Below are 13298 nucleotides of genomic sequence, written 5' to 3'. Positions count from 1 at the left end.
AGAGTCTCGCTTGAGTCCAAGTTTTCCTGCCCCTGACATGGTCCTCTCACTCCTGCGCCTGCATCTGCTCAGAATCTGCTGACAGTGTTTCATTAGAGGCGTGGATAGTTCACACTGCCTTACTTTTTTTTCTCTAAAAACTCTTCCTCAAATGAGTTTACAGTCTGATATATTTAGAGATGTATGCTAATACAATTTCCTCAGTTTCTGAATTAAACCCTAAACACAGAGGGGAATCTGCTGGTGTAATTTCCCTCATCATAAGAATTGTGGGTACAATCCACCAGTTGCTTTAAAATATACATAAAGGTGATGAAACTAATTCCATCCATATTACTTATTCCAACCTTTACCATGCACCCTCCATCCTATACTTTAACGCTGACCCTAAATGTAACCTTAACTCTCTCCATTACCCTAAACCTAATTCTAGTCCTCAGTTTTCACCTTAAGCCCAACCATTTTCCTACTCCTAAACCGAAACCCTAATCATGTTTTGATGTTTTACGTTTTATATAATTTACAAGTGGATTTAGGTTAAATACACATACAATGATTTAAATTAGGTGCTTTGAAAGATATGCGATCAGTGATTGGTTGCTGATGATGCTAACCTGGGCATTATTCGAATGGGGTGTTTGCCTTCACTAGTCTTTAAGATAGCCAGGAAATGGACACATAATTATCAAAAAGGAAAAGCTTATCAAATCTGCATATGACCATGAAAGTAACTTTGGATCCTTAGTTCTCTTCGACTATGATTGCTTGCCCAATCACAGTGTCCGAAAAAGACATTTGAAGATGGCATATTTTGACTGGCCTCTAGTGGGTGGAAGCCCCATTTGACAGCACAAGGGTTATCGACGGGATATCGATAAAAACTGGATTGATTTTCAAACCTTTTCTGTATTCATCCACTAGGCGTTAAGCAGCAAAACTAGTGTTTCAAATTTGTAGTTATGCCTTCTTTTTGAAGCTGTGTAGTTTGTTTGCAGAAAAGTGTCCAAACTTGCTTTACCCACAAGCAATACAGGTACTTTTTACACATATGTTTATTTACCTCAGGGCATGTATTTTCTTTAGGCATAGAATGGTAGCTTTGTTGATGTGACTGCATATGCTCCTGTACAGTGTACAGAAAAGTGTAAACTTGTTGAGTGAGGGTGGTTTCTGTATTGGATGTTAAGATCATCCTAATGGGAGATCACATCCTACTAAATATTTGCTGCGCCATCGCTAAACTCATTTTGTCAACTGAACATTTTCTGTATTTTGACGTTTTGTGTGCATAACATACCATTTTACAGGTGCACAGTGCCCAGTTCATGGAGCTCTCGGAGATTGAGAACCATGATGACTTCTACACCCTTCAAGATGGCTGCTTGCACTCTCAGGACCAGCGAGGGGCCTACATCATGTATGACGTTGCCTTGAAAGATCTGAAGGCGCTTGAGAAGCAGGTGTTGCTTGTGGCCAGCCAGTTCATTGAGAAGGATAAAAGTAAGGGATGCATGAAATAAAACCTTTGTTGGAATGGTGTGCTTTAGATGCCTCTCGGTGCACACACTCACACTAGACACCCAGGGGGAGATTTACTAAGCTTTTGTGCCGTGTTTGCATCAAAAAAGTGACACAAAACGTTGCAAAATAATTTTTTTCTAATTTACTTTCCAACTCTAAAATTGTTTAGCGCTGGAAACAATGTAAAAGTAATGTGAAGCAGCGCATAGCACTGCTTCGCATTACTTTGCGCCATGGGGGCGTACCAAGGGTGGTGCATGGGCATTCCCATGCAACCACCCAAGGTTTCTCACGCTAAACCCAATTTACTATTCACAGTAGATTGAGTTTAGTGTGAGAAAACTGCACCATTTTAAACTAGGTGCAAGGAAGGAGAAACGCTTTCATTTCTCCTTCTTTTTCCGACTTTGCATGCGAGCTGCACTGTGCAGCACACATACAAAGTGTGAAAAACTTTCCCTCGTGTCTAGGCATAGAATGTTGTACAGAAAGGGTACCCTTCCCGTACAAAACCTAAGCTGGACTCACAAACACACACACACCCTAACGCTATGGCTCTAAGGTGTGTGGGTGGCACACAGCAGCTGTAATCAGCGCCGGCGCAAGGAAAAGGTGAGGAGAGAGCCATATCTTTGAAAATATGGTGCTCTCCTGCTCTATCCCTGTCACGAAACGTAGCGCAGCATTTGGGCAGCTGTGCTGCATGAATTTTTCGTAAGTCTCCCACCAAGTCTTAATTGGGCAAATCACTTAAATACTTCTTTCTTTCATCATGCTGAATGTATTGATGTAGGAGGCCTCTCTGGGAGGGCTGTATTCTGTATTTTTCTCTTGACCTGTGTTTGGTAGAGTCACGTCTAATTTTTCAACAGGACAAATCGTAATTACTTAAAACAGCTCTCCTTCCTGAAATGTTGCTTCTTCTGAGGCATGTGGAGGGAGTTTTTCATTTTTAGGTTGAGCCTAGCATTGCAGCGCATGCGCTGCTCGCTCTGCAAGGCATGTAGTAGTTCAGTATGGGCAGACAAGCTTCCCTCACTCTCCGCCCATATTTTTCATTGGCTTCTGTGTTTGTCCTTCCTAAATTCTGTCTTCTGATTGATAATGAGGCTTGTTAGTTCTGCCTTATTATGCCATTTCGTCATTTGAATCCTTTCGAGGCTACTGGCCCCTTTACTCCGAGTGTTACACTGTACCGTATGAAGCACTACCTTGTCTTCTCGCACCCCCGTCCCCCACTCCCGCTGTCCGTGCCTTCTCACCTCCCTAGCCCCGCCCGATTGCAATGCAATAGGTCTCATGTGAATGCGAGTCTTATTGCATTGCAAATGCTTGTTCCCTATCCATTAGTAACGACAACTTAAAAAAAAGCCGCAGAAGCAAACTGCAAAAGTGCAGCGCCCGGAAGGCCCGTGACTTGAAGGGAGGGGCCTAGCTGCACAGGGGCCGCCGTCGCGGCTACTGTGCAGGAGGCAGTGACTGGAGCCCGGACCTGCTGCACACAACACCAGCGCCGCTGTTCAACTGCTAGTAGGTCCCTTGTTCTTGCGGGTGCAGCACGGCCCCTCTGTAATGGCGCTTTCTTGTTTTCAGTCTGCAGTCGCAAATGACTTCTGCAGACCTAGCCAAGCATAGAAAATGGCAAGGAGGACTCTAATCAAAATATGTGTTGGGACAGAGCATGATGAAACCTGACTCACAACTGTGCTGAAGGGAGCACAAGATTGAACTGTATGAGTGACCATAGAAATCACATTGGATAAGCAAGCATTGGCAAAGCCAATAGTTCTTGCCTGTGACATCTTTTGGCTGTGCCAATGTTTTTTTGCCATGCTGTGCAGCATTGCAGCATGGTTGCACAAAAAAACATGATGATGCAGCAGCGGCCTCATTTTGTTTAAACACATGGGTACACCTTCAAAAGGGCACAGGATTTTTTATTTTTATTTACTGGTCCGGGTGGAACGGTAAATTAAAATAAAGTAGCACAACAGTGCCTTTTTTTAGAAAATAAAAAATAAAACAATGGAGCAAGTTGCAGGAGTGGGTTGGGGAGGGGTGGGGGCGAATAGAGGGAGAAGCAATAAAGGCATGAGAGACTAACATAAAGTGGGGAGAAAGGCACACAAGGGAGGCAGCTGGAAAATACATGCACCTTACTGGAGTGCTTAAAGAAAAAAGTAAGTCCATAAAAAGGGAGCAGAGGAAGCAAATAAGCTAGCTAATCAAAGACATGGTAAAGATGCTATGCTGCAAGGGCGGGATAAACACAAGATGGACAAGCTGAAACAAGGAAAGGCATCCAGTAGAAAGTGAGCAAATAAGAGTGACACTAAAAAAAATCAATGGTAAGCCGAAAATATCCCTTTTGCAACTAGACTGTTTGGGCTGTCTGGTAGACTTGACTCAAAGACAATTCATAGTACCAGTTCCTGAAATAGAAAAAATCTTACTATAAACTCGTACTATCAAAAAAAGATAGGGGCTATCTCAAAGCTGTTCGTTGGAAATAGATCATGTGGAGAGGCAACCAATAAACTGGCTGAGTGAATTGGCCTTCAGGAACCCATCATGCCACCACTCCATTAACCCTGACACATCTCAACACGCATACCATACGCTTTAATTTAATAGTACCAAAGCATCTCAAAAGGACTGATGCAGAAATAATGGGCACACAGAGCCATATTTCTCTGCACAGTTGCGACAATAGCAGTACTTCTCAGCAGACTTGACAGTATCAGCATTCCCCTACATGAGTGAACACACTTTCAGAGGGATAATACCAGCACTTATCTTGAAGACAGCCGTGCCTATAAAGGGACAGATACTGCACTTCTCTGCTGGACTGCTGTGTATTAAATTTGAAAGTACTAACAGGTTTTTGTTGCTCTTAAACCTCCTGGTGTAAATCTCACATAATTGGGATAAGATGCTTTGTGAAATGGACCCTTAATGAATAAGCAGTTACACCGCCCACACCCCTTTTTAGCTCTTTGAATCAAACCTACTCAAGTCTTTAAATGTGGCATATCTTTGGACATTATGTGTCACAATGTAATGTATGAAAGCAGACATTTTTTCATTTTATGTAGCCCTCTTTTTAAAAGAGGTCTGCATTCGTTCAGACTTGGTAACACTTCCACATTAATAAAATCAGTCTTGAAGAACAATACCATTTGTGCTAGTGGATGCCCCTGTCTCTATACCTTTACTTGCCAATGGCCACCAGATTCCAGACTGGAACAACGTTGCGTTCTTACCTGTCCGTGTTCAATCAGGTTTGGATGGAGACAACTGGTTTTGCTCAATGGCTTCGGCTGCCTGACACTATCTAGGGTCTCTTATCTCAATGCAACCCAACAGCCTACTATCAGCCATCAGAATAGACTCTGCTGCTGCAGCAAGAGTAGGTTCTATCCATTCTCCTCTTGTTTTCGATGACATCGACCCTGGCTTCAGCAGGGATGTCTCCTTGGTTTGAGCGGAGGAGCATTGCCCCACAAACAAAAGCCCCAGGCCAGAGCTGAAAAATAAAATGGCAATAAAGTTTATTTATTACCATTTAATTTTTTTAGCAACGTCCCGTCCCGAACTGAGCGTCAGGACGAGTTTGGGCCATTGCTGCGGAGTGACAGCAGGGAGCTTTGTACTCTTGAGTTTAATATGTGGATATCTCTTTGGCCAGCCGTCTTGTGATGGCCAGTCAGGCTTGTGCATTTTAAACCTCTCTATACTAGTTGTCCTAAGACAATTGGGTTAGAGAAAGCAAAGCATAGGCCGTTCCCACCGATCCTAGCGCTGTTCTCATGCTGCATGAGAGCAGCACCAGAATTGGCTTGGGAGTCAGGAGCTTGCCTGTTGCCTGCCTTGAGGAGAAAAGGATTGAGGTGGACATTGCGCTCGAGAAAAGGTACTTTAAAAAAAAAATTATTATGTTCCCCCTCGCTGCACCACCTTCGGGACATGTCAGCCACTACTGGGCTCCAGTACTCTGCCTGGCACTCCTGGTTTTGTAGGGATTTGCCTGGTGTCATTCTGGACACTGCAAAGCTATTGGAATGATGTTCCTTGGCATTCAGGCCCAGTCTCATTTTTTTACAACTAACATGGATCATACAGTAGATAGACTCCGGACTTTTGGACCTTGCCTGTGGTCAAAAGTGCAGAGGGGAGCGGGCTGATAGATAAATGTGTGAGTATGCCTATGGGCATATGAAGTGTGGAGGACGCAGGGGATAACCCCCCCAGATTTTTGAGTGGGAGGACACAGTGGACGAGGTTGGGGGGGCAACGTGACAAAATAATTTCCCCTCTCCCTTCTGTCATTGCCAGAGTGATTAGGCTGCAAGAAAGTGCAACCTATGATGGCACTGCACTTGATCTGTGACCTGCCTCCAGTCACAGACAGGGCCGGCGCTAGTCATTGGCAGCGTGGGCAGCTGCCCATGGCCCCACGTTCACCTTATCCACATGGAGTCCCGCATCAGTTAGCCACTAATCACAAACCACACAGCAAGTTTCTCACTTTTATCTTGGTCCACGCTTTGTGCTCCTTTTGTGTTCCTCCCCTATCCATTCACTATTGTTCAGGGGAGAAAGCCAGAATTGATTCAAGGTATTCTGATTTTAGATTGTGCAATAGAGGCACAAAATGGCTATCTTTTTTTTTACATGAAAGGTTATTGCTTTGTATTTAGTAGTCCAAGAGGATCTCGAGCTGAGCCAGAACTGGGTTTCTCACTTGAGTCTTTAGAGGCTTGTCCACCTCTACCATTGGTCTGTGAATATGTGATGTCAGTTCATAAGGCTGCAGCTTTCTACTTCAGTTGTCAACACAACTGCCCTGTGCATAATGTCTCATGAGTACTGTGAGGTGGCGCCCCCGCGGGCCCCCCAGGAGGGCTGTTCTACCCCTCACCTACCTCGGTCTTTTCCACCACCGGGACTACAAAAGCACACACCATATCCTATGGTAAAGACAGAACTCGGCATTCCGGCCATAACCCGCGAGGCTCCGCCCTTCTCTCTTCCCCAGGGACCAACCAGAACCACGAGCCCGGAGGAAGTATATCCCTCCGACCCCGGAAGTCCCGCCTTAGCGGCAGAGTCAGCACAGGATAAAAGCGGGATCCGAGTTGAACACCCCGTCGGAGTTTTGTGGCAGGAGATTCGGACTGGAGCTGAAGAAGGAGAGCAGACGTGTGACGGAGAGGTGTGGACCGAAGAGTGGTGGAGCCCACAGGAGGTGGCTGAAGAGCGGCCGTAACTCACTTGGAGAGTTACGGCGGACCGGGTGAGTGTCTTAAGCCTTCCTTACCCCTACTCATTAGGAGTCCTATTAGCGCCCTGTAAATAAACCCTTCTCTTTAGCATCACGTACCCCGCACTGTAGTATACTTGTATAGCACTCGCACTGTTTGAAGTGGCCCCCGTGTCCCCGTTCCCACACACCCCTTCCCGACACCCTTTCTAAAAACCCCCTTGTGTTCCGGCCTCCCTACACCCTCCTTTCCTCACGGTCTCTTTTCTCTTCCCGCCCCCTCACGACCCGGGTGACGGTGTTCGGTATAGCATCGGATCATAAGGATAAGACTAACGGTCCTTTGTTTCTTCCTCTTACTGCCCTCCGTGGAACTCCCCTACACCGGAGCTGTCGTCGGAGAATCCCAGACCCTGGACTACACCCAAGACCCGGAGCGGATTGCGGACCCAGAACCCTCCTTGCATTCCTTTTGTTTTGACATTGATTCTGCCTCCTTGTATAATAAACCTACAGAATAGCACACTACATACGGCCTCCTCGCCTGCTTTTCCGGCCCGCAGATCGCCCAGCGTTACAAGTACATACTGCTGTAGCCAGTGGCAGATCTTCTGCTAAGGCTGAGGAGCATCGGCCCACTGCTCATTGAGCAGTGGAAAAAGATAGAAAATGATAATAATAATGTGTTATTATAATTTTATTTTCCACTGCCAACTCGGAGCCAGGTTAGGGCGGGCGGGCTGGCCAGAGCAGGGGGAGGAGTGGTTTGCACTCTCTAAGCACTTTGCATGTTCCCCACCAGGCTGTAATGCACAGCCTGGTGAGGAACATACACAGGCTTCCAGTACCACTCTGAGTGTTGAACCATGTTGCTCAGACCAATCACAAAGCTGCTGTAAAGCAGCTTCGTGATTGGATGGGAGAATCTGGGAGCCTGGGTGCTTCCGTTCTGCCAGTGCACTGCCGAGAAAAGAGGACGGAGGAGAGGCAGCGGCATTTCCAGGTAAGTTTATTTTATTTTTCCCCCTTGAATGTCCACCACCCCCATTCCTAGGCAGCTGCTACTTGCTGCAGCTTACCTGGTTTTGACTGCAGCACAACTACTGCAGGCATAGAACCCTTAAGTTCGCCATGTTGCAGCTTGCAGGTCAGACTGCAGCATTACTTCCATGTTCAGGCTTTTTGTAAATAGGGCTGTAATATGGCTACCCTATGCAAACAGGCTTACAACTTCACAAAGGTTGATATAGTTCCACTATTCTGCAGTCCTTTTACACATTCTATACTAGTCCTTATGTCACAGTGGCAACTTTCAGCCAGTACTGTGTATTCTCCTACAGAACTAAGATGATGGAAAAGGTCAAACGTGGTTCTGTTAGTTTAAAGCCGCCCTCATGACGTGGCAAGTTTATAGCTGTGTTACAGCATTATTGCCCTTTGTAGAGATGCCAATTGTCTGTGATGCAAATGCCTTCTTTGTTGTGTTGCACAACCAGATAATGCACAGTAACAGAGAGTTGAAGTCTTATATAGCGACTTCAGGAAGGTCATATTGTTCACAGAAAGGTCACCCAATAAAGGAAAGAAGGCTATCAAATGATAAGAATAAGTAGTGGGCTAAGCTAATGCTTTGAAATATGGACATCATTGGTTTGAACCTCAGCGTGGGTCTTGTTAAATTAGGGACACTCAGGTGGGCTTTCAAGGAAAAACGATGCTTTTATAGAGGTGTACAAATTAGATTTTCAGCAGAGTGACTTTAATTTTTAAAGCTTCAAGTGGACAAGGATCATAGATGAGTTCATCAGCCAGTCCTGGCTCTTTCGCCGTCAGCCCCTTGTATTCTGGTACTTGTAGTTTTAAGATTTTTACTATAGACATTGACTTTGAAATCCAGGCTTGTAAAGTACAAGAATGCAGCCTATGGAATTCACTTGTGAACAACATGAGGCCAGAATGAATACTTCTGGATTACATGCTAGGGTGCAAACTCACGTGTAAGTTCTTTACACACTGGTGAGGCCTCACCTGCAGTATTGGGCCCAGTCATGCAGGTCACTTCTAAAAAAACACAATGCGAAATTATCAATGGGCCAGTCAGGGACATATTCAGACACCTTCATTCAGGGGTACAAAGACGTGCAAGAATCAATATAACAACGAGGAAACAGGCCTTCCCCATCCACACACTCAGGATCTGTACCGACATCCCTGTATGCATCATGCCCGCCTCAAGGATGCTCTAAGTTAGGAAGGAGATGAAGATCATGTTTTTAAAGAACACTACATCACAACACAGTAAAGAGTCCATCTCCAATCGCAGAACCTAGGATCTCCCACCCAGATACACTTTCTGGTTGGAGCTCTGCCTTTGGTTCTGTATAGCACTCCGCTGCCTTTGAACTACGTGTGCACGCTACAAATACAGTCAATGTGACTGTGAGGGCACAGGGTTCAAGCGACAAGGCCTGCCTGTGGAGGCTCCCTATTCTTGCATAGTCCAGGGGAGGCTATGTGTGAAGAGGCATGATGGAGAAACAGCAGAGCTGTACACAGTGCAGTTGACAAGCGTTCTTTAGTAGTGGAACCCTCTGACAATTACTGACAAGAGACTGGTAGCTGTTGATCCTCTGAAGCATAGTAATGTAAGTTCTCCAGCAGAAGTAACAAGGATAGGAGAATATATAAATGGACTCGGGTTAATGCCAGAGTCAGTTGTGCTGAGTAAGCACAGTTAACTTGGGAGACTGTTTTGGGTAGAAAGTGGGCAGGATCTATGAGATGAGGTTGACCCTGTGGCCCTTATTTCTGGTCATTTGTAATGTTTCTGTGCTACGCCATGGGGAAGGGAGAAGGCTGGGGTCATTGCATCTTGCAGTAGGACAGAAAAGGATGTATTTGCTCTTCAGGGCAGGAGATAAAATGTCAAAAGGGCCAGACTAGCCAGTCTGGCATTTCCCTTATGGGCTGCAAGCTGATGGCTGCAGGTGGGGCCCAAATGCATTCTTTTGTAGAGTGGTACATGTTTTAAACCATCAGACTGTAAAACGGAACAGGAAGGAGAAAGGTATCAATGGGAGTGGGCAGAAGGAGGAAGGGAAATATGGAAAACAGTGAAAAGTGAGAAAGCAAAGATGAGAAAGAACGTGCCAGAGTGAGATAAGATGGAGGGAAAGTTTGCTGATGAATGAAAGAGCCATGAGCTTAAATCAAGAGTAGACAGCCTTGGTTTTCAACAACCTCGGCATTCGCCAATGATGCATGTGAGCTTCTCCTCAAAGTTGTCCATGTCCCCCTAGAAATGTTGTGTCTCCTACGCCCCTGAGTATGCCAGATTTATTTAGACCACATCAATACTATTTCTTCCATGTTCAGTTATATTGTTAACCTGCTTTATAACTGACAATTAAGGGTGTCTATATTTTTAAGGGTGTGAGATGCTAATTGTAAGCTTACTGCTAATAACAAAATGAGTGGGATGCGAAAGACTATTTAAACATGAAGATTAGTATGAAGAGTATATATATATATATATATATATATATATGTGTATGTATGTATATATATATATATATATATATATATATATATATATATATATATATATATATACATGCATTACACTGTGGCGACCACCACTCTGTAGTTATAGTTTGGTCAAACTTTCCATTGGAAAAGTGCCTTTTGTTTTAAGTGCTCTCACAAGAGATAGAAGGAAATTTACTTTGTTTCCAGAAGTTTAACTGGAAACCTGCAACTGTTGCAGTTTTCCTATGTATTTCTGTGAATTCCAAAAAGTCACAATTTTGGACCCATGTGACGTAATAAACCAGTGGATGTAAGTTTATGACTTTCTTTATGAATAGGGCTTAATGTACGGCAGCCTCAAAAAGTAAATTTCGAATTGTTGTACATGTAAACTGGTAATCATACTTCCAAGGATTACCCAAGGACACAAAGTAGTGAAAAGCATAATTGATTCTTTGTCAAGGTAATGGCAATTTTTAACATTCTTTTCCAGCTTTTTGTCGGTCTTTCTCTTTTCTCACTTTTTCGCGACAATAATGATAGAGGATAAACACTGGTATATTAAAAAATAACCATAATGGTAGATTTGAGTCTCTCCTTAATGGATCAGTCCTTTAATGGGCAAATACCAACTCATTGCGTGTCATTGAGGTATTCATTTTTTATGTGATGTCTATTTCTGGACCTTATCATTTCTGGATACTGTCTCTCTGAATGAGATCCTTGACCCATATTCATGAGTATGAGTATTTCATTTTTTTCTATTTGGGTAGGGTACTGCTCGTATGCGAATGTTATGCAAGCCATTATTGGCATGCTGATGCTGAACACTCTTGAGGCTGTTGGGATTGGTCCTGTTTCTCGTTTACTAATACGTCTGTTCTTCTTCACAGTGGGTCTCCTGGAGAAGAGTCTTCTCCCTAGGATCAGAAACTCAACCCAACTAAGTTTAGGCATTTAGGCCTTCTTCTTTTCTTCACTGTCATCTTCCATGCACACCATTAGGATATAAATTATGTTTCCTGTTGGCACCACTAAGTACAATTGATTTTTTAGTAAACATGTAATCAATCTTTTACTAATATCCTTCTAATTGATATACATTGCAAGGTGAATCTCTTACCTCAATCATGTGTATAAGTACTGAACTCACAATCTCAGTTGAATCATTATATGAGTATTTCTCTAAGTAGCGTATGGCATTTCTGTTCTGCAGATTCATTATATAATATATATATATATATATATATATATATATATATATATATATATATATATATATATATATATATATATATATATATATATATATATATATATATATATATATATATATATATATATATATATATATATATATATATATATATATATATATATATATATATATATATATATATATATATATATATATATATATATATATATATATATATATGCCAAGAACCCCTCCACAAAGCAGAAGGAAGCAGCCACACACGAAGAATCCAGGGAAGGGCTTTATTAGACGGCAGTTAGGGCATAATGCATTTCGGCTGTGACGCCTTCATCGGATGCCTGCTGCTCACCAACATCACGAACTCGCCTCCGCTCTGAATGTTCCTGCAGTGCTCTCGTGATAAAGAGCAGGCACCTCCCCCAACCATGTGATCTTCCACCTGAGGCAACACGGTAGGTACTGCAATTCCCAGAATACAACATCCCTGGGCTGGTGGTAAGTGGGGAGGTACAATGTTCAACCAAGTGGTGGTGTCCTGCAGGGCAAGGCGCGTGATAGCAGGCGACATGAAGTCTTGAAGCCTCCCTGGGTCCCCGCTTTTCGTTACCCCTTCCAGCGAAAAGTCCTGCCTGCCGAGAGTCGAATGCAGTGAAACGCACTCCGTCGTGAAGTCACGAACTGCCAAGGCAGCGGCCTCTGCAAAACTGATGCTTTCAGGTGGACTGACTTGATTCCATTACCATGGAGAAAGGAGAACTGCTGCTGCAGACGCCAGAACTGTCAGCCAACTTTAGTAACGGGACTGCTTGACACGCCTCTGACCGACGTGGAAATATGCCAGGAACCCCTCCACAAAGCAGAAGGAAGCAGCTACACAAGAGGAATCCAGGGAAGGGCTTTATTAGACGGCAGTTAGGGCATAATGCATTTCGGCTGTGACGCCTTCATCGGATGCCTGCTGCTCACCAACATCACGAACTCGCCTCCGCTCTGAATGTTCCTGCAGTGCTCTCGTGATAAAGAGCAGGCACCTCCCCCAACCATGTGATCCCACCTGAGGCAACACGGTAGGTACTGCAATTCCCAGAATACAACATCCCTGGGCTGGTGGTAAGTGGGGAGGTAAAATGTTCAACCAAGTGGTGGTGTCCTGCAGGGCAAGGCGCGTGATAGCAGGCGACATGAAGTCTTGAAGCCTCCCTGGGTCCCCGCTTTTCGTTAACCCTTCCAGCGAAAAGTCCTGCCTGCCGAGAGTCGAATGCAGTGAAACGCACTCCGTCGTGAAGTCACGAACTGCCAAGGCAGCGGCCTCTGCAAAACTGATGCTTTCAGGTGGACTGACTTGATTCCATTACCATGGAGAAAGGAGAACTGCTGCTGCAGACGCCAGAACTGTCAGCCAACTTTAGTAACGGGACTGCTTGACACGCCTCTGACCGACGTGGAAATATGCCAGGAACCCCTCCACAAAGCAGAAGGAAGCAGCCACACACGAGGAATCCAGGGAAGGGCTTTATTAGACGGCAGTTAGGGCATAATGCATTTCGGCTGTGACGCCTTCATCGGATGCCTGCTGCTCACCAACATCACGAACTCGCCTCCGCTCTGAATGTTCCTGCAGTGCTCTCGTGATAAAGAGCAGGCACCTCCCCCAACCATGTGATCTTCCACCTGAGGCAACACGGTAGGTACTGCAATTCCCAGAATACAACATCCCTGGGCTGGTGGTAAGTGGGGAGGTAAAATGTTCAACCAAGTGGTGGTGTC

General features: G+C 44.5%; 1 protein-coding gene across 1 annotated transcript in view; it reads left to right on the top strand.

Moving 5' to 3' along the window:
• The window catches only part of LOC147707857 (uncharacterized), a 910329-nt gene that overhangs the window by 268162 nt on the left and 628869 nt on the right, over positions 1 to 13298 (top strand). Inside the window, exon 15 of the mRNA XM_086925682.1 lies at positions 1308 to 1500. Within this exon, the coding sequence (XP_086781808.1) occupies positions 1308 to 1500 (193 nt within the window). The remainder of the gene's footprint in view (positions 1 to 1307; positions 1501 to 13298) is intronic.

Source organism: Lissotriton vulgaris, chromosome 6 (assembly GCF_964263255.1).
Source record: "Lissotriton vulgaris chromosome 6, aLisVul1.2, whole genome shotgun sequence".
In the NCBI taxonomy this organism is placed as follows: Eukaryota; Metazoa; Chordata; class Amphibia; order Caudata; family Salamandridae; genus Lissotriton; species Lissotriton vulgaris.
This window is presented reverse-complemented; position numbering and strand designations above follow the sequence as displayed.